Source organism: Callithrix jacchus, chromosome 5 (genome assembly GCF_049354715.1).
Source record: "Callithrix jacchus isolate 240 chromosome 5, calJac240_pri, whole genome shotgun sequence".
Taxonomy (NCBI): domain Eukaryota; kingdom Metazoa; phylum Chordata; class Mammalia; order Primates; family Cebidae; genus Callithrix; species Callithrix jacchus.
This window is the reverse complement of record NC_133506.1, coordinates 93,231,824-93,258,317: the sequence shown is the minus strand read 5'-3', so window position 1 is coordinate 93,258,317 and position 26,494 is coordinate 93,231,824. Positions and strand designations below refer to the sequence as shown.

The following is a 26,494-nucleotide window of genomic DNA, read 5'->3' as shown; positions in this document are numbered from 1 at the left end:
CATTGTGGAATGGCTACAGGGAGCTAATTAACATATGCATTACTTATGTACTTATTTTATTGTAGTGAATATGCTTAAAATACACTCTCAGGAATTTTCAAGAATATATTAAGTATAGTCACCGTTTTTTTTTTAGAGGGATTCTCACTCTGTCCCCCAGGCTACATACAGTGCAGTGGCGTGATCTTGACTCACTGCAACTTCTGCCTTCTGGGTTCAAGTGTTTCTCTTGCCTTGGCCTTTTGAGTAGCTGGGATTACAGGTGCCTGCCACCACACCTGGCTAATTTTCATATTTTTAGTAGAGATGGGGTTTCTCCATGTTTGGCCAGGCTGGTCTCGAACTCCTGACCTCAAGTGATCCACCTGTCTCCGCCTCCCAAAGTGCTGCAGTCAATTACAGGTGTGAGCCACTGCACCTGACTAAATTTAGTTTCTTGATCCTTGATGATATCCTTTTTTTTTTTTTTTTTTTTTTGAGATAGAGTCTCACACCGTCATCCAGGCTGGAGTGTAGTGGTGTGATCTCAGCTCACTGAAACCTCTGCCTCCCAGGTTGAAGCAATTCTCCTGCCTCAGCCTCCCAAGTAGCTGAGACTACAGGTGTGTCCCACTGTGCCCAGCTAATTTTTTGGATTAGAGACGGGGGTTTCACTCTATTGGTCAGGCTGGTCTTGAACTCCTGACCTTGTGATCCACCCACCTAGACCTCATGCTCATGGGATTACAGGCATGAGCCACACGCCTGGCCAGATCCTTGATCATATTTTTATCTTCCCAAGGTTTTTTTTTAATCTTCCCAAAGTTTATTCAGGCTTCCCATACTCCTTTTCTATCACAGTTCTCAGACTGCTTTCTAATCATCATACACACATCCTATAGATAGATGGGTAGATAAAAAGATATGTAAGTGTAGATATCCTCCATGCCAGGTACGTTGCTAGCCTGAGACTCCAGCAGTGACTAAGATGAAAACTCTCCGGTCCTTGGATAGTCAGTAGTCTAGTCCAGGAAACTGACTGATAATCACACAGTGGAATAATGAATGGATTGGAGATGTGATAAAAACTACAAGAGAAATTAAATAACTCTTACTGTGATAACAGAGGGTTCTCAGCATGGGAAGAGAAGTCAGATTTAGCATGGTAAAAACATTTTAAGCAAGGGAAACTACACAGGCAAAGGCTCTGAGGCTGGAAGGAGGCTGTGCCTGTAGCTGTGGCTGTGGCATGGTGGACAGTACAGGGAGGCTGGAAAGGCTATGGAGCCAGCCCATGCAGAACCTCGAGCATGGGAAAGAGTTGGGGTTTTATCCAGAGGGCAATAAAGGGGTATTGAAGGGCTTTGGGCAATGGAGTAACATTAGATTAGAGCAGCACCAATGCTCCTTCTTGACATCTTGTTAACATGTATTCACATGAGGGTGCTTCCTGCTAAACCTCAATCAAGTCTCAAGCTGCTTGGCTTTTTTTTTTTTTTTTTTTTTTTTTTTTTGATAGGAAGTCTTGCTCTGTTGCCAGGCTGGAGTGCTATGGAGTGATCTCAGCTTCCTGCAACCTCTGCCTCCCAGGTTCAAGCAGTTCTGCTTCAGCCTCCTGAGTAGCTGGGATTACAGTTGCCTGCCACCACAACCAGTAATTTTTGTATTTTTAGTAGAGATAGGGTTTTACCACCTTGGCCGGGCTGGTCTCAAACTCCTGACCTCAAGTGATCCACCCACCTCGACCTCCCAAAGTGTTAGGATTATAGGCATGAGCCTCTGCGCCCAGCAGCTGGCTTGTTATATTCTTTAGCCATCCTCTGGTCATTTTTAGCAAATATGACAAACTCATCTCTCCCCGCTTTTTTACACAATACAGATGTATCCGTAATCCTCCATTCATACAGTGTTGATAATTGCCAGGTTCCATTTTTCATGCTTGCCTAGAACAGTGGTTCTCAGCCTTTTTTTCTAATTTGACATATACCCAGAACAAATGATAATCACTTGTCAGAAAGTTTCCACCCTACAGCTTCTCAAACTGTGTGATGTAACATACTGACCCCCCAATCCTGAGGGCCTTTGGGTGGGATGTTAGAGTGGGTGACTGGAGCCCTTGGGCCAGTTACCTCACATAGCAGTTCACCTGGGGTGCCACATGCTTTCTGGGTGATCCAGATTGTTTTTCTATAGATGTCACCCTAGTTCTGTGTGCATAAAAATAAAAAAGGGCTGGGGCTCACTTTTTATATATCTGGACTTTAATCCCAGCACTTTAGGAGGCCAAGGCAGGTGGATCACCTGAGGTCAGGAGTTCAAGACCAGCCTGGCCAAGATGGTGAAATCCTCTCTACTCAGAATACAAAAAATTAGCCAGGCATGGTGGCGTGCACCTGTAGTCCCAGCTACTTGGGAGGCTAAGGCAGGAGAATTGCTTGAACCTGGGACGGGAGGTTGCAGTGAGCTGAGATTGTGCCATTGCACTCCAGCCTGGGCAAAAGTGAGACTCTGTCAATAAATAAATAAATATTAGCTAGGCGTGGTGATGGGCACCTGTAATCCCAGCTACTCAGGAGGCTGAGGCAGCAAAACTGCTTGAACTCAGGAGACAGAGGTTTCAGTGAGCTGACACAGTGCCACTGCACTCCAGCCTGGGCGACAGAGTGCTATTATATCTCAAATAAATAAATAAATAAAATGGAAGTGCTCTCCAGGGACATGTGGATTTTAATGCCTCCTCTACCACTTGAACACATTTCTGCCTCTTTTGGCCTCAGTTTTCTCATCTGCAAAATGGAGATATTATCTATTCTGTAGAATTGTTGAGTGGATTAAATGAGTAAGGTGTGTGAAGTTCTTGTCCCTGTGCTGGTGCACCATGAGCCTTCAGTGGGCATTGGATGAGATGATTTAGTAGACAGTCATGACTGGACCCAGGCTCCAGTTACTTCTTCCACATTTGCAGGGGTTTATAGTTACTAGAGCTCCTCCAGGAATATCAGTAGCAGAGGCTTTGGTAGCTGGGAGAGGTGCAATTTTTTGCTGTAAGGATAACTTTGTTTAGAACCATGAGGATAGGTATAGGGACCACTGCAACCGGGTCTTGCAGTGGAGGAGAAAGATTAGGCATAAGTCTGAAGTACAGCATGGGCAAATGGGAATTTATACCCAAGGAGTAGTGTGAAGGTCAGTGGATGGAAAATTACCAAGAGGAAACATCAGGGGTAAGAGGAATTCTGGCTAAACTGATCTAACAGGATTCTTGCTGAAGACAGGCTGGGGTGATCAGCTATCACTTGGGAGTTAGTATAGGATGAGGAACCTGATGAGATTTGGAGAATGGGGGTTTCAGCTAAATTGACTTAGCAGAGTTCCTTTACTAAAATTGGAATTTACAAGAACATGCACATACTGGCCTATGAGAAGTTTCAGAAGCCTGACCAAAGTTTGGCTAAGCAAAGAATCTTTTTTTTTTTTTTGAGCCATAGTCTTACTCTCTTGCCCAGGCTGGAATGCAGTGGTGCAATCTCTGCTCACTGCAGCCTCCGCCTCCCAGGTTCAAGCAATTCTCCTGCCTCAGCCTCCCAAGCAGCTGGGATTAGAGGTACACACCACCACACCCTGCTGATTTTTTAAATTTTTAGTAGAGACAGGGTTTCACCATGTTGGCCAGGCTGATCTCAAACTTCTGACCTCAGGTGATCCACCTGCCTCAGCCTCCTAAAGTGCTGGGATTACAGGTGTGAGCCACCATGCCTGTCCAGCAAAGAATCTTTGTCATGCCTCAGGTTCTTTATCCACGAAATGGGAGTGTGATTCCATTTTCTACCTCAGAGTCGTGAGGATTAACCATAAAGTCCAGATGCATAGTAAACATTCAGTAGATAGTTAGTTGTTAGTATTTCTTTGCAACGAGCCAAGATACTGCACTCCAGCCTGGTGACAGAGAGAGACTCCGTCTCAAATTAAATAAATAATTAAATGAATGAAATAAAAATAAATAAAAATGGTGTTTTATTATATAAGTTCATAAAGCAGTTGTGACTGTCAAAAAGTCAACGTTATACACATACATACACATCTGTACATGTACATCATATATACACATGTAAGAGCACTCTGTTAGGAAATCCAGACCTGATGCTACTTCCCTGTGCGGCAGGAACTGCAGATACTTGAATCTTGGCTAAGTCAGTTTGGGGTCCCAAAGTACAGGGGACAACAGTGGAGGGGCTGAATAGCCTGGGTGGGGGGTAGCTGCATTTCACACGCATTCTGTTATTCAGTCCTCACAGAAATCTTGTGAGCGAGGCAGGCAGTGTTACTCCCACTTTACAATTTTAGGAAATGGAAACAGAGAGACAGAGTTTAATGAAGACCCAGAGTGGAGGAGCAATTCAGACCTGGCCTTCCCCTATGCCGCCCCTAAAGCCACCTCCTCCCTGACTGCCCTGCCCAGCAGTGCTGATTCAGACTCGTTGTTAGAAATCTACTCCAGAATCTTTACGTGTACCCACAAAGGGAAAGAATCAACATTTCGCGTCAGCCTCCCCAAGACGACAGCTGCTGAAGACGAGTTCCTGCCACCGCTGTGGCTCCCTAAGCTGTTCGATTCCGGCAAACAGCTACTGGATGAAGTTGAAGGAGCAGCTGAACCCACCGGTTCCGGGATAATCCAGGAGAAGGTGTCCAAGGGCTTCGACCTCCTTGAGAAGGCTGCCAAAATGTTATCGCAGCTTGACTTGTTCAGCCGAAATGAAGATTTGGAGGAGATTACTTCCACCGACCTGAAGTACCTGATGGTGCCAGCGTTTCAAGGAGCCCTCACCATGAAACAAGTCAACCCCAGTAAGCGTCTAGATCATTTGCAGCAGGCTCGCAAACACTTTATAAACTACTTAACTCAGTGCCATTACTATCATGTGGCCGAGTTTGAGCTGCCCAAAACCAAGAACAACTCAGGTGAAAATCACACTGCTATTACCTCCCTGGCTTATCCTAGCCCCGTTGCTATGGCATCTCAAAGGCAGGCTAAAATAGAGAGATACAAGAAGAAGGAGTTGGAGCATAGGTTGTCTACAGTGAAATCTGAAGTGGAAAGTGGTCAAGCAGATGATGAGCGTGTTCGTGAATATTATCTTCTTCACCTTCCGAGGTGGATTGATATCAGCTTAGAAGAGATTGAGAGCATTGACCAGGAAATAGAGATCCTGGGAGAGAAAGACTCTTCAAGAGAGGCATCCACTTCTAACTCATCTCGCCAGGAGAGGCCTCCAGTGAAACCTTTCATTCTCACTCGGAACATGGCGCAAGCCAAAGAATTTGGTACTGGTTATCCAAGTCTGGCTTCTGTGACAGTGAGTGACTGGTATGATCAACATTGGAAACATGGAGCGTTACCAGATCAGGGAATAGCCAAGGCAACACCAGAAGAATTCGGAAAAGCCACTCAGCAAGGGAAAGATCAAGAAAAGGAAAAAGAGGATGATGAACAAACACTCCAGGGAGCTCGGGAGTGGGATGACTGGAAGGATGCCCACCCTAGGGGCTATGGCAACCGACAGAACATGGGTTAATTTTCCCACAACACAGCAGCACTGCAGGGTGCACACCTTCCCGGGCAAGGAAAACCATGTAGCTTCCCCTCCCCCTGGGCTACCCCTACAGCTGTGTACAATGAAGGCAAAGATGCTTAATGTTCATGCTTGCTTTGAGTTCAATAAAGTATTAAATTATTAAGCATGTATTTGTACCCTAGATGATGTGAGCCAGTAATCTAGTTTTGGCATCATCATCCTCATCCTGGTGTGTTCCAATTTCTTTTCTTTTTTATTTTAAAAAGAGATGGGGTCTCGTTCTCGTTCTCCAGCCCAGGCTGGAGTGCAGTGGCTATTCACAGGTGCAATCCCACTACTGATTAGCACGGGAGTTTTGACCTGCTCCTTTTCCGACCTGGGCCGGTTCACCCCTTCTTAGGCAACCTGGTGGTCCCCGGTTCCCGGGAGGTCACCATATTGATGACGAACTTAGTGCGGACATCCGATTGGCATAGCACACTACAGCCCAGAACTCCTGGGCTCAAGCCATCTTCCCACCTCAGCCTCCCGAGTAGCTGGGACTACAGGCATGCGCCACCGCCCCCGGCCCAATTTCTTAAGTGGAAAGAAAAGGGCACTGAGGGCCGGGCGCGGGGCTCATGCCTGTAACTCCAGCACTTTGGGAGGCTGAGGTAGGCGGATCACCTGAGGTCAGGAGTTCGAGACCAGCTGGCCAAGGTGATGAAACCCCATCTAATGGGGTTTTGTATTTTGTACTAAAAATACAAAACTACCGGGCGTGGTGGCAGGCGCCTGTAATCCCAGCTACTCGGGAGGCTGAAGCAGGAGAACTGCTTGAACCCGGGAGGCGGAGGTTGCAGTGAGCCGAGATCACGCCATTCCACTCCAGTCTGTGCAACAAAAGTGAAACTCCGTCTCAAAAAAAAAAAAAAGCACTGAGAAATGGCTCTGTATAATTAATGGTTGTATGAATTCTCTGAAAATAATAATAATAATAAAGCCCGTGCAGAAAAAAGAAAAAAAATTCTTATCACACAAGGCGATTTTTTTTTAATCGGAGCAGTATCTAGAGCGAATGGAGAAAGCAGTAAGGGCAGCCAGACGTATGTGTAACGTCACTATAAGAGGCGGGGATATGTAGATAGGGGCGCAGTGATTGACGGTTCTAGTGCGTTCTTCTCACAGAGAATTTTTCTAGCGAATATCAGACAAGGTGTAGTCTGAGATGTGTCATACAAAGAAGCGGTAGTTTCGAACCGAACGCCTAACTCATAATACAACTTGCCATGACTAAGATGTGTATTAAAGATGTTGAGGTAGTAGCAGTCACCATTCGTGTTTCAAAAAGCACTGTTATGAAGGTGGTTGTTTTGTAGCGTGGTTTGAGTGTAGTGATCTTTGAAGTTTTTCCCAAGTATAGCAATCTGGTGTATAATTGTGGTAGTCCCGGGCTGTGTTTTCACATTCCCCTCGAAGTTTAGGTTGAAGAGCGCTATATAAGGTAGCGTTATCATTGTAATGCTGTGTATTTGTAGTTTTGGTAACTGGCTTACGACTTTTTCTTTTTTATCTTTTTTTTTTTTTTTTTTTTGGCTTATGGCTTTTCAGTTGTTTGCTTTGGGTTTAATTAGGTAAAGACCCAAACACCAGTTACTCCCCTCAATATCTGAGTTTTAGCCTGGCAAAACAGAGAAGAGGGTTTCCTCTGAGTGAGGCTGCTGAGCTTCTGCTAGTGATTCCTTCAGGATTCCATGTCCCCGCCGCCTCCCCCCCCCATCCCCGAGACACACACACACAGACGAGACAAGAACAGGCACAAGCCTTCACAAATCAGAATTCTAAAACGAGATTTAGGCCCAGCGTTGTGGCTCATGCCTGTAATTACAGCACTTTTGGGAGGCTGAGGTGGGAGGATCACTTGAACCTGGGAATTCAAAATCAGCCTGGACAGCATAGTGATACCTCATCTCTATTTAAAAAAATAAATAAAAATAAAACCATATTTGGCCAGCATGGTGGCTCACACCTATAATCCCAGAACTTTGGGAGCCTGAGGCAGGAGGAGTATTTGAGGCCAGGAGTTGAAGATCAATCATCCTGGGCAACATAGCAAGTTCCCACCTCAAAAAAAAATTTAAATAAAATAAGTAAATAAAACCAAATTTCTTTTTTTTCCCTTTTTTTTTTTTGAGACAAGAGTTTTGCTCAGTCACCCAAGCTGGAGTGCAATGGCTTGATCTTGATTCACTGTAACCTCCACCTCCCTGGTTCAAGCAATTGTCGTGCCTCAGCCTCTTGAGTAGCTGGGACTGCAGGTGCTTGCCACCACCCCTGGCCAATTTTTTTTTTTTTTTTTTTTGAGATGGAGTCTCACTCAGTCACCCAGGCTGGAGTGCAATGGCATGATCTCGGCTCACTGCAACCTCCACTGCCTGGGTTCAAGCAATTGTCCTATCTCAGTCTCCTGAGTACCTAGGACTACAGGTGCCCACTACCGTGCCCAGCTAATTTTTTTAGATTTTCATAGAGATGGGGTTTCACATTGGTCAGGCTGGTCTCCAACTCCTGACCTCAGGTGATCCACCCACCTTGGCTTCTCAAAGTGCTGGGATTACAGGTGTGAGCCATCACGCCCACCCAAAACCGGATTTCTGAAATGAGACCTGAAGGGTCCAGGAGTATTTCCCCTAAACAGTGCCCTTTATTCTCCTTCCATGGGAAAATTGCCTTAAACAGGGCCCTTTATATAGGTTAGGGAGGGTTAATAAGACCTTTGAAGGCTTTACAGGGCCTCTGAGGAGGCTAAACAGATCAGGAGAAGGGAAAGGGAGTACAGATTATGCTTGGGAATAATTATCAGAGACATCTTCCAGAATCAGAAACCATTTCTCTGCTGCAAGCCAGCTTATGCGCCTATGGTTGGCAATCCCCCTGCCTACAAGGGAGGTGCCAGAGATGGCCCTTGGCTTAAAGGAGGGCTTGTCTTGGGCTGCTGAAATGTTAGGGTGTTCCAGGACAGAATAAGGTCCCGCAGCTTGTTCTCATGGCCCAATAATGAGATGCAGACTGGGAAAGAAGGGAGTTTATAGGCCAGGCACAGTGGCTCACACCTGTAATTCCAGTACTTTGGGAGGCCGAGGTGCACAGATCACCTGATGTCAGGAGTTCGAGACCAGCCTGGCCAGCATGGTGAAACTCCATCTCTATTTAAAATACAAAAATTAGCAGGCATGGTGGTGGGCACCTGTAATCCCAACTACTGGGGAGACTGAGGCAAGAGAATTGCTTGAACCCGGGAGGTAGAGATTGCAGTGAGCTGAGATCAGGTCACTGCACACCAGCCTGGGTGACAGAGTGAGACTCTGTCTCAAAAAAAAAAAAAGCTACAAGTTTTAAAAATAGACATTCAAGGTTCATGCCTATGTGTGTGAGTATACCTACAAGTCGTAGTGTTTCATTCAATCTATATATAATCTTTAGGGTCTAGGGTCTAGAAAGCCTTCTTTAGAGTTTTGCCAAGTTTCTTAACCTTGTTTATTTTTGAGATGGCATACTCTCAGCTCACTGCAACCTCTGCCTCCCAGGTTCAAGCAATTCTCCTGCCTCAGCCTCCCGAGTAACTGTGATAACAGATGCACGGCACCACACCTGGCTAATTTTTGTATTTTTAGTAGAGATGGAGTTTTGCCATGTTAGTCAGGCTGGTCTTGAACGCCTGACCTCTGCCCGCCCTCCCAAAGTGCTGAGATCACAGACATGAGCCACCAAGCCCAGCCAGAAAGTTTATTAATCTTAAGTGGGCCCTGTTACAAGGTGTATGTATAAAAATGCTTCTATTCTTTGATCAGACTTTAGGGTCTGAGAAAGCCCAGGTAATGTCTGGTTTTTTTTGTTTGTTTGTTTTGTTTTTTTTTTTTTGAGACAGAGTCTCACTCCATCACCAGGCTAGAGTTCAGTGGCACGATCTTGGCTCACTGTAACTTCTGCCTCCTGGGTTCAAGTGATTCTCCTGCCTCAGCCTCCTGAGTAACTGGGATTACAGGCGCCCGCCACCAAGCCCAGATAATTTTTTTATTTTTATTAGAGACAGGGTTTCACCATGTTGGTCAGGCTGGTCTCATATTCCTGATCTCATGATCTGCCTATCTTGGCCTCCCAAAGTGCTGGGTTCACAGGCGTGAGCCACCTTGCGGGGCCCCAGGTGGTGTCTTAATGGGTTTGTTTTTGCATTCTAGCCTTTGTACTCAGGCCCCAGTTTCTCCAGTTCTTTAATGCTTAATATATACATTCATCAAAATTATAGTAAAGGGTTAGTGGAAATGGACTGTTCTCACTGCTGATGGAAACCTGGACTGTTACAAAGGGGGCACTGAGCCATGGTTAAATGTTCACAAGGGGCATCTTTTCATGGGATCACCATTAAGTTGTAATCCCACATGGCAAGTCAGTATAGTGAGACACAGGGTTGCAGCAGAGAACAAGGTTTAATTATAGGGGCGCAGAAAATGGAGAAGGAAAGAAACCTCAAACGTCTCCCAAACTCATCCTCTTATAAGGAACCCACTCCTCCCATAACAACCTACTTCCTTGATATTGACGATAGCACCAATCTATTCATGAGGGTGGTGCCCCATGACCTAAATACATCTTAAAGGTTCTATCTCTCAGCACCTCCATATTGGGGATGAAGTTTTCAACATATGAATTTTGGAGGATCATTCAAACCATAGCCATAGGTATACCACAGACACTTGATTTTAAGAATGATGGTCAGGTGTGGCTGCCACATATGGTAAGTAAAATTTCTCTGCATGGTTCTTATCATGCACGGTAACAGCTAACAGTGATAGAGAACTTGCTTGGTGCCAGGTACTATGCTAAGCACTGTACACAAATTAGCTCATTTAAAACTCTCGGGAACCGTCTGGTTATTATTATCCCCATAATACAGATGAAGAAATTGAGGCCTATCACTGTTAATTTCTCCAAGGTCACACAGGGAAGTAACAGAGCCAAGACAATTTCAGAGTCTGAACTGTGAACCTAAACCACCGTGTTATACTATGTAGACTTACATAATGACTGCATTTGTGTTCTAACCTTTCAAAGTCAGTACTCCCCTATTATCTTGATGACTAATGAACATGTGTATTTAGAATTTTACTTCCTGGAAGTCCTCACTTTTTCAGTCCTGGGAGTTAGTGATAAATATTGTATTAGTCTGTTCTCATGCTGCTGATAAAGACATATCTGAGGTTATGTCATTTTTAAAGGCAAGAGGTTTGACTGACTCACAGTTCTGCAGGGTTGGGGAGGGCTCAGGAAACTTACAATTATGACAAATGGGGAAGCAAACACATCCTTCTTCACGTGATGGCGGGAAGAAGTACTGAGAAAAAGGGGAGAAAGCCCCTTATAAAACCTTCAGATCTCATGAGAACTCACTCACTGTCACAAGAGCAGCATGAGGGCAACCGCCTCCATGATTAGATTATCTCCTGCTGGGTTCCTTCCATGATGTGTGGGGATTATGGGAACTACAATTCAAGGTGAGATTTGGGTGGGTACATAGAGCCAAACCATATCAAATATATTCTCATATATATATATATGTGTGTGTGTGTATATATATAACTTGTCTCTTCTCACTATTCCTATATTCAATGGTATATTAAAGTTCTTTAATTTCAGCAATAACACTGAGGAAAAACATTAATCTTACAGAGTTTCAGTAATTGTTCCCCTAATCGTCATTATTAATGAAGGTGGCTGGACAGGTTTTTAAATGTGGAAGAATTAAGTTGTTTCCTTGCATTTCTGGTTCAGTTAAAATAAGCATGTTGCTCTCATTTGGAACAGGATGTCTCGGGCTGTTCCTCTTCCAGTCCCCTGCCCTGTTCAACTTGGTACGTTAAGAAATGACTCCCTGGAAGCTCAGCTTCATGAATATGTCAAACAAGGGAACTACGTGAAAGTGAAGAAAATTCTTAAGAAAGGTAAGCACCATGTTGAGATGGCAGATGCATCTTGGTTCACGTTTCTGAATAGTGTTCAGAGAAAAGGGGATATTATAAAGCTATGAATGAGTTCTTAGGGAAATCCAGAAATTAAATGTAGAGATTAGGTGTTCTCTAGGAGTGCCATCAAGAGAGGTGTTAAATCCTTATTTGTAGGTGGTTTTGTTTTGTTTTGTTTTGTGCTGGGAAAGCACAAGCTCATCAAACTGCTAGGCTCCTAGGTTTCTCTGAAGTCACCCATCTGCTCCATCCATTGAGTTATCTGACACCTTTGGTTGACTGAGGAGACCAATGTTCACAGCTGTCCCCTTCCTTGCTGTTTACTTCCACTTGGTGCCTTTTTTCCAGGGTTTTCTTACTGGAGGATACAGGCAGACATGGCTCAATGGCTGAAGCAGTCTTCCAAAGAACCAACGAATGTGCCCTTTGAATTTGGTCTAAGAAAAAAACAACAACAAAGAACAAAGTTACAAAAACCCATATATAAACAGAACCTCTTCTGATGTTTGGCTTCTGATCTAGGGACACAGACCTGCTGCTTTTTTTTTTTTTTTTTTTTTTGAGGCAGAGTCTCACTCTGTTGCCAGATGCAGTGCAGTGGCATGATCATAGCTCACTGCAGCCTCGACCCCAGGCTCAGGTGATTCTCCTGCCTCAGCCTCCCAAGTAGCTGGGACTATAGGCACATGCCACCATGCCTGGCTAATTTTTGTGTTTTTTGTTTGTTTTTTGTAGTGATAGTTTCACCATGTTGCCCAGGCTGGTCTAGAACTTCTGGGCTCAAGTGATCTGCCCACCTCAGCCTCTCAAAGTGCTAGGATTACAGGTATGAATACAGACCTGCTATTTTCAATATGAGCAGAGGTCCTGCTAGATTCCCCCGCCTCCTTCCTTAGTATTGAAGGGGAGGCTTCTGAAACTTCTCTTTGCTGATTTGTGGAACAGTCAGGGTGACCTGGATTTTCTTCACTTGCTTCAACAAAATTCCTGAATACTTCCAGAAGGGTATCTCCAATTTTCCACCTATCCCATTGAATAGTTCCCTCATACAGTTCTCATGGCTGGCGCAGTGGATCCCACCTATCTGTAAACCCAACACTTCAGGAGGCTGAGGCAGGAGAATTGCTTGAGGCCAGGAGTTCAAGACCAGTCTGAGACCAGCCTGGGTAACACAGTGAGATCCTGTCTACAAAATTTTTTTTTAAAAAATTATCAGTAGTGGCCAGGTGTGGTGGCTCACACCTGTAATTTAAGCACTTTGGAGGCCAAGGCGGGTGGATCACCTGAGGTTGGGAGTTCAAGACCAGCCTGACCAACATGGTGAAACCCCGTCTTTTTTTTTTTTTTTTAAATAAGTTGGGGTTTCACCATAATTTCCAGGCTGGTCTTAAACTCCCGACCTCAGGTGATCCACCCACCTCAGCCTCCCAAAGTGCTAGGATTATAGGCGTGAGCCACTGCACCCGGCCGAACCCCGTCTTAAAAAAAATAAATAAATAAAAATTATTAGTAGTTGGTACTATGCACATGGTAGCGCATGCCTGTAGCCCACCACAGCAGGAGGCTGAGGGGAGACCCCATCTCAACAACAAAAAAATAAGTTCTCAAACCTTTTCATGTACTACCCCTAGTCCGTAGGTGAAGTAGCTCACAGTGAGCTCAAATCATTTATGTGAAAGGTCCTGGGTTTTTTGGTTACTTTTTCCTCAAAATTTTGCATTTTGCTTGATAACATATCCACATATGTTGTAAAATAGAATGTTGTAGGGGGGTGGGGAATTGGGGAGAGACAGCATGGGGAGAAATGCCAGATATAGGTGATGGGGAGGAAGGCAGCAAATCACACTGCCATGTGTGTACCTATGCAACAGTCTTGCATGTTCTTCACATGTACCCCAAAACCTAAAATGCAATTTAAAAAAAGTTGTAAAACTCCACTTCTCAGGCTGGGCGTGGTAGCTCACATCTGTAATCCAAGCACTTTGGGAGGCAGAGGCGGGTGGATCACCTGAGGTCAGGTGTTTGAGACCTGCCTGGCCAACATGGTGAAACTCTGTCTCTACTAACAATACAAAAATTAGCTGAGCGTGGTGGTGTACTCCTGTAATCCCAGCTACTTGGGAGGCTGAGGCAAAAGAATTGCTTGAACTCAGAGGCAAAGTTGCAGTGAGCCGAAATTGCACCATTGCACTCTAGCCTGGGCAGCAAGAGTGAGACTCCATCTCTCAGAAACAAAAACAAAAATAATTGTTTCCTATGATCCATGTTAGAGGAAAAAAAAAAACAGAAACAAAACTCTGTTCCTCACAGTGAATGGTGTGGATACATAGTCATTGGAAGTCATAGCATACCTATATTGAACATCAGTTTTTTTCAGTGAACATCAGAATTTTATGACATTTATTATCTCCTGAATATTCTGCATCTTCAAATTCTTGATATTCAGTTAGAGTAAGGGATGGGGTTAACAGTTGTACCTGGATATAGAACAGGACTTCATCTGGCTGAGCACAGTGGCTTATGCCTGTGCATAAGGTCAAGAGATTGAGACCTTCCTTGCCAACATGGTGAAACCCCATCTCTACTAAAAATACCAGAAATTAGCCAGGTGTGGTGGAGCATGCCTGTAGTCCCAGCTACTCAGGAGGCTGAGGCAGGAGAATTATTTGAACCTGGGAGGCGGAGGTTGCAGTGAGCCAAGATTGTGACACTGCACTCTAGCCTGGTAACAAGAGTGAGACTCTCAAAAAAAACCAAAAAATAAAAACAGACTTCATCTGTGTCTGGGAATTAACTCCATCTCAAGACTCAGAGTGCTGCTGAATAAAACAGAGTAAGGGGTTATAAGTTCTCCCACAGTCTAATAGAGGGCTTCTTAGGAGATGATTTAAATGGCCCTTAGATTCTTTAAAAGGTATTCACAGGGCCGGGCACAGTGGCTCACACCTGTAATTCCAGTACTTTGGGAGGCCGAGGTGGGTGGGTCACTTGAGGTCAGGAGTTTGAGACAAGCCTGGCCAACATGGTGAAATCCAGTCTCTACTAAAAATACAAAAATTAGCTGGGCATGATAGTGGGTGTCTGTAATCCCAGCTATTCGGGAGGCTGAGTCAGGAGAATTGCTTGAACCTGGGAGGCAGAGGTTGCAGTGAGCCGAGATCATACCATTGCACTCCAGCCTGGATAACAAGAGCAAAACTCCGTCTGAAAATAAAAGAGGCTGGGTGCAGTGGCTCACACCTGTAATTGCACCACTTTGGGAGGCTGAGGCAGATGGATCACTTGAGGTCAGGAGTTGGAGATCAGCTTGACCAACATGGTGAAACCTCATCTCTACTAAAAATAAAAAAAAATTAGCCAGGCATGGTGGGGTGGGCTTGTAGTCCCAGGTAATTGGGAGGCTGAGGCAGGAGAATCGCTTGAACTGGGGAGGTGGAAGTTACAGTGAGCTGAGATCACACCACTGCACTCCATCCAGCCTGGGTGACAGAGCAGGACTCCCGTCTCAAAAAAAAAAAAAAAAGTTAAAAAAAAAAATAATAGGCCGGGCGCGGTGGCTCAAGCCTGTAATCCCAGCACTTTGGGAGGCCGAGGCGGGTGGATCACGAGGTCAACAGATCGAGACCATCTTGGTCAACATGGTGAAACCCCATCTCTACTAAAATTACAAAAAATTAGCTGGGCACGGTGGTGCGTACCTGTAATCCCAGCTGCTCGGGAGGCTGAGGCAGGAGAATTGCCTGAACCCAGGAGGCGGAGATTGTGGTGAGCCAAGATCGCGCCATTGCACTCCAGCCTGGGTAACAAGAGCGAAACTCCGTCTCAAAAAAAAAAATAATAATAATAATAATACAACTCAAGAACAGCCAAGGCTGGGCAGGGTGGCGCATGCCTGTAATTCTAGCACTTTGGGAGGTCGAGGTGGGTGGATCACCTGAGGTCAGGAGTTCAAGACCAGCCTGGCCAACATGGTGAAACCCTGTCTTTACAAAAATACAAAAATTAGCCAGGCGTGGTGGCATGTGTCTGTAATCCCAGCTTTTTGGGAGGCTGAGGCAGAAGAAATGCTTGAACCCAGAAGTCAGAGATTGCTGTAAGCCGAGATCATGTCATTGTTCTTCAGCCTGGGTGACAGAGTGAGGCTCCATCTCAAAAAACAAAAACAGCCAAATGTAAGAGATATATAGGGCTTTGTGTAGGTGTAGGGTGAGGGACTTCCATTTCCTCTGGCAGCATTCCACCCTTCCAGCTCTTCAATGTGTTTACCATCCCAGAAGCTCTCCAAACTATTTATGGATTTTTATGGAGGTCTCATTATGTAGGCATGATTAATTAAATATTGGTTATTGGTGATTGAACTCAATCTCCAGTCCCTCTCCTCTTGCTAGAGGTTAATGGCAGGGGAAGGTATTGAAGGTCCCAAACCTCTATAATAGCTTGGTCTTTTTGGTGACCTACCTCCATCATACAACACAGGTGTGATTAGATTTGCATTTCTAAATGGCTGCTCTGGCTGCAGGAAGCTATGAGGTACGTGGGGGGGAGGGAGAAAAGAGTGAATGACTTAGGTTACTTTTGTTTGTTTGTTTGTTTTGTTTGTTTTTTCTTTTTGAGTCAGAGTCTTGCTCTATCACCCAGGCTGGAGTGCACTAGTGCAGTCTCGGCTCACTGCAACCTCCACCTCCTGGGTTCAAGTGATTATCCTGCCTCAGCCTCCCTATTATCTGGGATTACAGGCATGCACCACCATACCTGGCTAATGTGTGTGTGTGTGTGTGTGTGTGTGTTTTAGTAGAGATGGGGTCTCACCATGTTGGCCAGACTGATCTCAAACTCCTGACCTCAGGTGATCCACCCGCCTTGGCCCTCAGAGTGCTGAGATTACAGTTGTAAGCCACAGTGCCCAGCCCTAGGTTACTTTTTTCCATTTTTGAGACAGGGTCTCACTAAGTTGCTGGACTTGAACTCCTGGGTTTAAGTGATGCTCTTGCATAGTTGGGAGGATAGACTCACATGCCACTACAGCTACAGGCTAAGTTTTTGTTTTCAGCAATAGGGTCGAAAGTGACATTATTGCCTAAAAGAGGAATACCTTTGGGAGGAAGCTGATGTAAGTCAGTTTGGATAGGCTGAATTTGAGATACCTGTGATTCACCTAAATGCAATATCAAGTAGAAGCTGGCTATCTGAGCCAGAGGCTCAGAGGAGTGATCTGGACTGCACAGACATATTTTGAAGCTAAGGATAGGCAAGAGGAGAAGGCCAGAAAACCTGCTGTTAGGTAACTCACCATCTTATAGACAAGGCTAGTTTTGTTGAGGGAGGAGTAGAATAAGAAGGAAGGGAAAACCAGGTGGTTCCCAACAGGTCAGCAGCAGGGCTGGAGGGAAGGAACAATACATTCACTAATTCATAATTCATTCAGTTAGTCAGCATTTCCTGGGCATCTGCTGTGCCAGGCAATGTGTTGGAGATACAGAAATATGTAAGACATGTTCCTGTTTTTAAAGAGCTCACAGTTTAGTAAGGGGAAGTAAATGTTTTTGCAACAAAGTGAGCTATGTAGAGGCCCATACAAGGATGATTAGGGACACAAAAGACATAGTGGCCAGTGTTACTTGCAGAGGTGAAGGAAGGCTTCCAGAAGAGGTGACATGAACTAAGTCAGAATGTACTGAAGTGATGGTCACACCCATGTGAAGTTGGAGAAACTGCTCAGAGGAGGCCAGAAAGATTGGAGGAATGGAGAATGGAAGACAGATATAGAAGGGCTCAGACCAGAGATAAGACCCTCAGAAGAAAGTGACTGGATAGTACTTGATAAATTAAAAATATGCTAGATGGGAGGCTGAGGCAGGAGAATCACTTGAACCTGGGAGGCAGAAGTTGCAGTGAGCCCAGATCGTGCCATTGTATTCTGGCCTGGGGAACAAGAGCAAAACTCCGTCCAAAAAAAAAAAAATACACACACGCATATATAGGTATATATATATATGCGTGTGTGTGTGTGTGTATATATGTGTATATATATATGCATGTGTGTGTGTATATATATGTATATTTATATGTGTGTGTGTGTATATATGTATATGTATATGGAACTGCTTTGAAACCAAAAGATAAGTCCCAGACCTGGCCAGATTGCCCCAACACTGTCCCCTTCTCTGAAAAAAATTAAGTATGGAGCATTTGGCTGTCTCTAAAGAGAGCTGTCTGTGAGGAGATCCTATTAGGAGAGGTGATTGAATGAGACGACTGACTGCTAAGCGTCTTTACAACTTGATGGTCATGTTTGTGATGCTGCTATAATGCAATTCAAAGTGTGGTTGATAAGAATACTGTGCCATGAGAATGTCCACGTGACCCTGTGCTTCCTGGCATGAAATTTACAACAGGAAGTTAAGTGACTAAAACAGTTCCACATGATCATATCTGAGATGTGTTTGTCGAGGAGAAATCGGGACTAGCTTTTCCTAGAAGTAAACAGGTAGGCTTCCTCAGGGATTTAGAAGTCAGGAAGATGAGTCATTCAGACAGAACTTTGAGAGATGATGTATTTAATGCTTCACTAGAGAAATGGATTTGACTGGAGTCTAAACCTTCTGAAGATCCCTTTGGCTTACCAGAAAGAACAGGGACTTGATTTAGTGCCAGACAGGTTTAGGTTCCAGCTGTGGTTCCTTCAGCAGTGTGACAGATGCTATACACAGCATCTATGAAAAGAGAAATAACTATTCTCCTTCAGTTGTTTAGATGATAAAATGAGATAATGGATTAAAACATCTATCACTTAGTAGTCATCCAGTAAGCCATCATGGTTATGATTATCATTATGTGGAGTTAGAAGTGTACAACAGTTTGGGCGAGGTGGATCACACCTGTAATCCCAGCACTTTGGGAGGCAGAGGCGGGCAGATCACTTGAGGTGAGGAATTCGAAAACAGTCTGGCCAACATGGTGAAACCCCATCTCTACTAAAAATACAAAAATTAGCTACTGGAGAGGCTGAGGCAGGAGAACCTCTTGAACGCAGGAGGTGGAGATTGCAGTGAGCAGAGATCATGCCGCTGCACTCCAGCCTGAGCAACAGTGAGACCCGCTCTCAAAAACTTGGCCTGTCTCTATTTCTTCTCTTTCTTTTTTCTTTTCATCCAGTAAGTCTTTTGGACTTTTTTTCTTTCTCCCCAATCGCGTTCTGTCACCTAGGCTGGAGTTAAGTGGCACAATCTCGGCTCACTGCAACCTCCACTTCCAGGGTTCAAGCCATTTCCTGCCTCAGGCTCTGGAGTAGCTGGGATTACAGGCGGGCACCACCATGCTCGGCTAATTTTTGTATTTTTTAGTAGAGACCGGGTTTCACCGTGTTGGCCAACAAGCTCCTGACCTCAAGTGATTTGCCTACATCGGCCTATCAAAGTGCTAGTGGGATTACAGGCGTGGGCTGCCGCGCTAGTCCTGCAGTCTTAGTGTGTCTGTTTCTTTCGTTTCTCTCTCTGCTTCTCTTTCAAGGAAAAGGAAACCTGGTCTCTCCAAGTCAGCTGATCTCTAGTAGACAAGAGGACCTCCGCACTGACCTGCAACAAGAACAGCTTGTCCTTAGTGGATAGTGGGTGGAGACTGGCTTTTGGGCCGAGTAATCGCAGCTGGCTTGAGGTCAGGGGAGAGTCAGACTCCGGCAGAGAACACAGAGTGTGATTGGCTGCTGAGACGCTGTATGTTAATGAAGCCTATTGGCGCTTTGAAAAGTTTTTGGAAATTTACAAGCGAAAGTCATGTTTAGGACTTCTTTTGTGTTTACCTGGATCAATTATTAGCTAATATTTAACATATAATATATCTGAAAAGGGCAAATAACCTAACCAAAACCAAACAAAATGAGCCATTATGTAAAGTGCTCCACCGCTACGGACGAAGCAGAGGCGGCCGCAATCAGACCACCAAGCCTATACTTTCGGGGATTGTTTCTATAGTTACTACTGTTGAGGTTTCTTTGAATGTGCAGAACACTGAAAACCGCGGAGGTGCAGTGTTTTCTTTTGATCCTGCAGCCGGCTCTATGGAGTTGCTTTACTGTAGCTGTTACTTGCCATTCTTCTTTATCAGGGAGAGGTTGCAATCTGAATGGTTTATTTGTTGGTTGAATGGCAGGCAAAGCTTTTCAGGCAATTTTTCATCCTAGCACTTTTGTGTTTACGTTAATTATTAAGTATTTTTTTCCTTTTCCTTTTTTGAGACGGAGTCTTTCTTTGTCGTCTAAGGCTGGAATGTAGCTGCCCGATTTCGGCTCACTGCTACCTCCATTTCCCAGGTTCAGGCGATTTTCTTGCCTTAGCTTTCCTGGTAGCTGGTACTACAGGCGCCAGCTACCACGCCTGCTTATTTTCTACTTTCTATATTTTTAGTAGAGACAGGGTTTCTCCATGTTGGTCAGGTTGGTCTGGAATTCCTGACCTCAAGTATTCTACCCACCGCGGCTTTCCAAAGTGCTGGGATTACAGGCTGAGCTACTGCGTACGGCCAATTTTGTGTTGAGTTTCAGTGAGGTGATTTGGTTGTCCAATAGCAGCCTGCATTTAGGTGTTGGGAATAGGATTTCTGTAGTGTTGCTCTCCTCATAATGTTAATACCTATCTGACCTTCAACATTTCAAGCATTTGCCATGTTCTGCATTTTGAGCAATGGAATTGGAGCCTACATTCTGAGTTACTTTGTAAAGCAGTGGTTTTAGATGTGCTTTTAATATTTTCTTGCCAGGTGTGGCGGCCCATGCCGGTAATCTCATCACCTTAGGAGGTGGAGGTGGGAGGTTCACTTGAGGCCAGCCTGGGCAACGTAGCCAGACCCTAACTCTATTAAAAAAAAATTTTTTTTTTAAAGTAGGCCAGCATGGTGGCGAGTGCCTGTAGTCCCAGCTACTCAAGAGGCTTCGGTGGGAGGATGGCTTGAGTTCCTTGGAATTCACGGCTGCAGTAAACCCTGATGGCACCACTGCTCTGCAGCCTAGGCAACAGAATGAGATCCTGTCTGGAAAAAAAAAAAGTTTTCTTAAACACTTAAAGATTTTTTTAGTAATCTTTTTTCTTAATCACTTAAAGATCTTTAGTAAAATGCAATTTAAAAGTAGCCTTTTGGTGGCGTGCTGGTTTTCTATTTCTTTTTCTTTTTTTTGTGACAAAGTCTTTCTCACTCTGTAACCCAGGCTAGAGTGCAGTGGCACAATCTCAGCTCACTGCAACCTCCACCTCCTGGGTTAAAGCTCAGTGCCACAGGTCTGCCCCCCAACTTCAGATGCCACTCAAAAGCAGTGTCGTAACCTATACTTCTTAAAATGGACTATACATCGGGTGTTCCCAAAACCCACTCCCCAGGTTTGATTAATTTGCTAGAGTGGCTCATAGAACTCAGAGAAACACTTTACTTATGTTTACCCATTTATTGTAAAAATATTAGAAAAGATACAGATGGGCCGGGCGTGGTGGCTCATGCCTATAATCCCAGCACTTTGGGGGCCAAGGCGGGTGGATCACGAGGTCAAGAGATCGAGACCATCCTGGTCAACGAGGTGAAACCCCGTCTCTACTAAAAATACAAAAATTAGCTGGGCATGGTGGTGCGTGCCTGTAGTTCCAGCTACTCGGGAGGCTGAGGCAGGAGAATTGCTTGAACCCAGAAGGCGGAGGTTGTGGTGAGCCGAGATCATGCTAATAGCACTCCAGTCTGGGTAACAACAGCGAAACTCCACCTCAAAAAAAAAAAAAGAAAAAGAAAAGAAAAGATACAAATGAACAGCCAGATGGAAGAGATGTCTAGAGCAAGGCATGTGGGAAAAGGCTTGAAAGTTACATGCCCTCCCTGGGTCATCCTCCAGGAACCTCTCCATGTTCAGCTATTGAGAAGCTTCCCAACCCAGTCCTTTTGGGTTTTTAAGGAAAACATCATCTTGTAGGCATGGTAGATTAAGTCACTGGCCATTGGTAATCAATTTAACCTTCAGCCCCTCTCCCCTCTCCAAAGGTTGGGGGAGTGAGAGGGGTGGGCTAGGAGTCCCAACCCTCTCATGCTTTGGTCTTTCCACTGACCAGCTGTCATCCTGTTGCTATCTGGGTGATTATAGCCGCTAGCCACAATCAGCACAAAAGATACTCATCATTCCAGAGGTTCAAAGAGTTTTAGACGCTCTATGTCAGGAAACAGGCACAAAGACCAAATATATATATATATATTTATTTATTTATTGAGACAGCGTCTTACTCTGTCACCCAGGCTGGAGCACAGTGGCACACTCACAGCAACCTCCGCCCCCTGGCTTAAAGCGATTCTTGTGCCTCAGCCCCCCCAAGTAGCTCAGATTACAGGCGCCCACCACCATGCCCAACTAATTTTTGTATTTTTAGTAGAGTTGGAGTTTCATCATGTTGGCCAGGCTAGTCTGAAACTCCTGACTTCAAGTGATCCACCCACTTCTGCCTCCCAAAGTGCTGGGATTACAGGTGTTGAGCCACTGTGTCCAGCTCCAAATATATATTTCACAATGTCACAGAGACAGTGGTATAGTGCATGGACTTTAGAACCAGACTGCTTTGTGACCTGTGGCAAATTGCTTGACCTCTCTCCATTTCTCCATCTACAAAACAGTGATGGGTTAGGTGACTGACCCATCTGGAGGCCCTGGGCTAATGAGGGTGGTATTAGGACATTTGAATCCAGGTCTTTTAACTTTTTTGGTCAGTCTTTGTACCATGTCATAGCTGCCTCTGGTCACTTCTTGTGGAACTGTTTTAAGTTACCTTTATAGCTGGCCTAAAATAATTATTTGTTGAATGAATAAGTGTTATTTTTTGTTAGGAAATCTCCAAAGGGCATATTTGTTTAAGTTGTAGGGACAGGGGTTTTTACATATTTTTCTTTCCCGCCACCTGTATCCCCTCAAGATTGTTGCTCAGTGCCTTCCCTAAGTGTTTTCTGATCCCTAGAGAAGCCCTTGGAGGGCCAGGCACAGTGGCTTACACCAGCACTTTGGGAGGCCTAGGCAGGAAGGTCACTTGAGGTCAGAAGTTTGAGACCATCCTGGTCGACATGGTGAAACCCTGTCTCTATTCAAAATACAAAAGTTAGCTGGGCATGGTGGTGGGTGCCCGTAATCCCAGCTACTTGGGAGGCTGAGTTGCGTGCCATTAATCCTAGCTACTCAGGAGGCTGAGGCAGGAGAATCACTTGAAACTGGGAGGCAGAGGTTGCAGTGAGCCAAGATCTTGCCACTGCACTCCAGCCTGGGCAATAGAGCGAGATTCCATCTTAAAAAAAAAAAAAGAGAGAGAGAGAGAGAACCCCTTGGAGTCCTTAGTTGATTTAATTTTTTGCCTCCTTGACTGTAATTTCTTCCTGTCAATAACTATGAATAAATTAGACTGATAAATTAGACTGTTACAGGTGTATAGATGACCCTTCTCTTGGGGTCACAGATGAATGATGGTTTATTACTCATAGCAACAGCAGTAGCAAGAATATCAGCATTTTTTTCCTTTTCTTTTAACTTTTTTTTTTTTTTTTTTTTTGAGACAGAGTTTTGCTCTGTCAGCCCAGGCTGCAGTGCAATGGTGCAATCTCAGCTCACTGCAACCTCCACCTCCTGGGTTCAAGCGATTTTCCTGCCTCAGCCTCCTGTGTAGCTGGGATTACAGGCGCCCTCTACCATGCCCGGCTAATTTTTGTAGTTTTAGTAGAGGCGGAGTTGTATCATGTTGGCCAGGCTGGTCTCGAACTCCTGACCTCAGGTGATCTGCCTGCCTCAGCCTCCCAAAATGCTGGGATTACAGGTGTGAGCCACCGTGCCTGGCTGGAGATACTGTTTTTTTTTTTTTTTTTTTGAGACGGAGTTTCGCTCTTGTTACCCAGGCTGGAGTGCAATGGCGCGATCTCGGCTCACCGCAACCTCCGCCTCCTGGGTTCAGGCAATTCTCCTGCCTCAGCCTCCCGAGCAGCTGGGATTACAGGCACGCGCCACCATGCCCAGCTAATTTTTTTTGTATTTTTAGTAGAGACGGGGTTTCACCATGTTGACCAAGATGGTCTCGATCTCTTGACCTCGTGATCCACCCGCCTCGGCCTCCCAAAGTGCTGGGATTACAGGCTTGAGCCACCGCGCCCGGCCTGGAGATACTGTTTTTATTATACTGGATAGTAAGCCTGTATTCACTTTGCTCTGAATGTAGATACTATCTATCTTCCAAAGTTCACTATACAATATCTTCATAGAGGTGCCCTGAACAGGTTAGTGCCTTGTCCTCATGATGTGCATAATTCTGAGAGATGCATGCAGAATTGTCCTTTTGCTAGTTCTCTGCTGTTCTTCTCTACTCTTAGTCTGGCTTGTGTTGGGCAGGTAAGTGAACAAGGCACTGAAAGTAGGGGAGATACATTTGGCAGTTCCTACCCTCTGGTGTAGGAGAGACAGTCTGGTAGAGGACACAGACATACTGCAAATGTAAGACAGCAAGCCCTGACCAGTAAGACATGTGAACCACACTAGCACTGCTCTCACCAAGAACACTGTTTCTTCCTCTCTTTTTTTTTGAGACATGGTCTTACTCTGTTGCCCAGATTGGAGTGCAGTGGCATGATCTCAGCTCCCTGTAATGACTGCATCTCAGGTTCAAGCAAAACTCCTGCCTCAGCCTCCCAAGTAGCTGGGATTACAAGCATGTGCTACCAAGCCTGGGTAATTTTTGCGTTTGTATTTTTAGTAGAGACAGGGTTTCACCATGTTGGCCAGGCTGGTCTTGAACTCCTGGCCTCAAGTGAACTCCTGGCCTCAGCCTCCCAAAGTGCTAGGATAACAGGCCTGAGCCCCCACACCCAGCCCAGTGTGTTCTTACTAGATAACTCAGGCTTTGATACTATTGACTGATCCTTTTTGAAACGCTTAACCTTCCTTGTCACTGTGACCCATTTCTTCCAGGTTTTCTCTAATCTCTTGCCTACTTTTTGGCTTTGCCTCCTTTTTTTTTTTTGGCAACGGAGTCTCACTCCGTCGCCCAGGCTGGAGTACAGTGGTGCAATCCTGGCTCCCTGCAACCTCCACCTGCCAGGTTGAAGCAATTCTCCTGTCTAAGCCTCCGGAGTAGCTGTTACTATAGGCGTGCACCACCACGCCCAGCTAATTTTTGTGCTTTCAGTAGAGACGGTATTTCATCACGTTGGCCAGGCTGATCTTGAACTTCTGATGTCGTGATCCACCTGCCTTGGCTTCCCAAAGTACTGGGATTACAGGTGTGAGCCACCATGTCCGGCCTTGAAAGTTAGACTTTTAATAAGAGTCTTGCAAGATTGGGTGTCTGGTAATAATTTATTTCCTAGCATACAAGTCCCTCCCCCAGTTCCTCATTGGTTGTAACTGTGATGTTGGTTACAATCTTCCCTGATGACACCTAAGTTTCATTATCACCCTTATAAGGTTATACCCTGTCCCCTTCCTTAAGTTTCAATTTCCCAATAATGAAACTTTTTTCCCTTTATGGGCTGACCCTTACTCTACATTCTGTTCGCTTATTGTGACCTAGGTGCATGAGCTGTGTGGTTAGTTGCATTTGCAGGCTGGCTGCCAGTACTTAGATTTATTATTCCTTGAAAATGGGCCATTTAAAATATTTTCTCACATAAGTATATAGAGAAGTTTTGTCTCTACCTCAAGAAATGGGAAGTTACTGAAGCTTAAACGAGAGGAATATATTGTCCTGCTTGGTTAAACAGCAGTGGCCGGGTGTGGTGGCTCACACCTGTAATCCCAACATTTTGGAAGGCTGATGTTGGAGGATCACTTGAGACCAGGAGTTCAAGGCCAGACTGGGAGACAGAGCGAGACCCAGTCCCAAAAAATAAACGCAGCAATGCTATGCAGAATAAAACCTCCCTGGTTTTAGGAGAAGAAATCTAAAATATTTACATGTCTGGAATGTTGATCACAGGATAAAATTTAATAGGGTGTGCTATGCAGATATCATACTCTTTGGCTTTGAACTGCCGCTTTCACATTCACGCTTTAGTTTTTCCTCAAGGGATTCCCGGCTTCAGATCATCAGCCCCAACTGAGGTGTGTCCCAACCGAGACAGTTTCTGGCGCTCCGGCGCGCTTTATAGTCGTCAGTGTTACGTGTAGAGAAAGTGGGGCAGGGTTAGGAAGTAACTGGCGAGTGATTGGCTGTTTTGCTACCATATGTTAATTAGCATGGGTGCCTAAGGTAACTTCGAAATTTTGAGCTTATTTTTAAAGGCTTTGTTGAACTTCGGTAATAGAAAGATGGGTTTTAGAAAATCATATATCAGTATTCTCCGGCGACAATGGTGCCTACAAAAAAACTCACCATCCGTAATATGAGTGTGAGTTTCTTCCACGTTGGGAAGGCATGTAGTTTGAAGGTAAGACTATACTTTCAGGGATCATTTCTATAGTGTGTTACTAGAGAAGTTTCTCTGAATGTGTTAGAGCACCAGAAACCACAAGGAGGAGATGTAGTGTTCTTTCTTGCGCGTGAAGTTGGTTTTTGGCGTTGCATTAGTGCAAGTACCATTTACCGTTGATGATCGTTCTTCTCTTCTTCCGGGAGAGTAAGAGGGAAAGAACACAGTCTGAGTGGTCTTTGGTTTTATTTGAGTATTAGAAATAGAATCATTGTGTTTAGTAAAGTTATTTTACTATACAGAATTTTTGTTGAAGAAATTTTGAGTCTTTTGATAGTAAGAGCGCAGATTGTCTTCGGTTTTAGTTTAATGGCAGATAGAGTTATTTTAACTGACTGTAATCTGTATTTAAGTGTTGTTGTTTGGATTTAGTTTCCCGAGTAGCTGGGGTTATGAATGTACTACTGCACTTTGCTAACTTTTTAGGATTAGTTAAGAGATAGTTTTGCCACATTGGTTAGGGTGGTCTTGGTCTTCAGCTTC

The 26,494-nt window shown here is 44.8% G+C and overlaps 2 protein-coding genes, 1 non-coding gene and 1 pseudogene across 21 annotated transcripts in view; all 4 read left to right on the top strand.

Moving 5' to 3' along the window:
- Positions 1 to 26,494, top strand: part of TEX14 (testis expressed 14, intercellular bridge forming factor) — a 111,843-nt gene that overhangs the window by 12,240 nt on the left and 73,109 nt on the right. For 16 of the 19 annotated variants that reach the window (XM_035300641.3, XM_035300632.3, XM_035300644.3 and 13 more), the window contains one exon: positions 11,397 to 11,533. In XM_035300641.3, coding sequence (XP_035156532.3) covers positions 11,398 to 11,533 — 136 coding nt within the window. In that variant the 5' untranslated portion in view covers position 11,397. Of the gene's footprint in view, positions 1 to 11,396; positions 11,534 to 19,186; positions 19,208 to 19,246; positions 19,267 to 25,761; positions 25,970 to 26,494 lie in introns of those variants that run through there. The other 3 variants (XM_035300646.3, XM_035300645.3, XM_035300647.3) reach the window with 3 other exon arrangements.
- On the top strand, positions 1,274 to 5,676 carry IGBP1C (IGBP1 family member C). The gene is made up of 2 exons (XM_078375422.1): positions 1,274 to 1,330; positions 4,221 to 5,676. Exons 1-2 carry the CDS (start codon positions 1,274 to 1,276, stop codon positions 5,553 to 5,555), a joined length of 1,392 nt encoding a protein of 463 aa, XP_078231548.1. The 3' UTR covers positions 5,556 to 5,676.
- On the top strand, positions 19,494 to 19,680 carry LOC118154124 (small nucleolar RNA U3; annotated as a pseudogene).
- Positions 25,972 to 26,188, top strand: LOC118154115 (small nucleolar RNA U3). The gene has a single exon (XR_004744030.3). It is a non-coding gene; the product is annotated as a small nucleolar RNA U3 (small nucleolar RNA).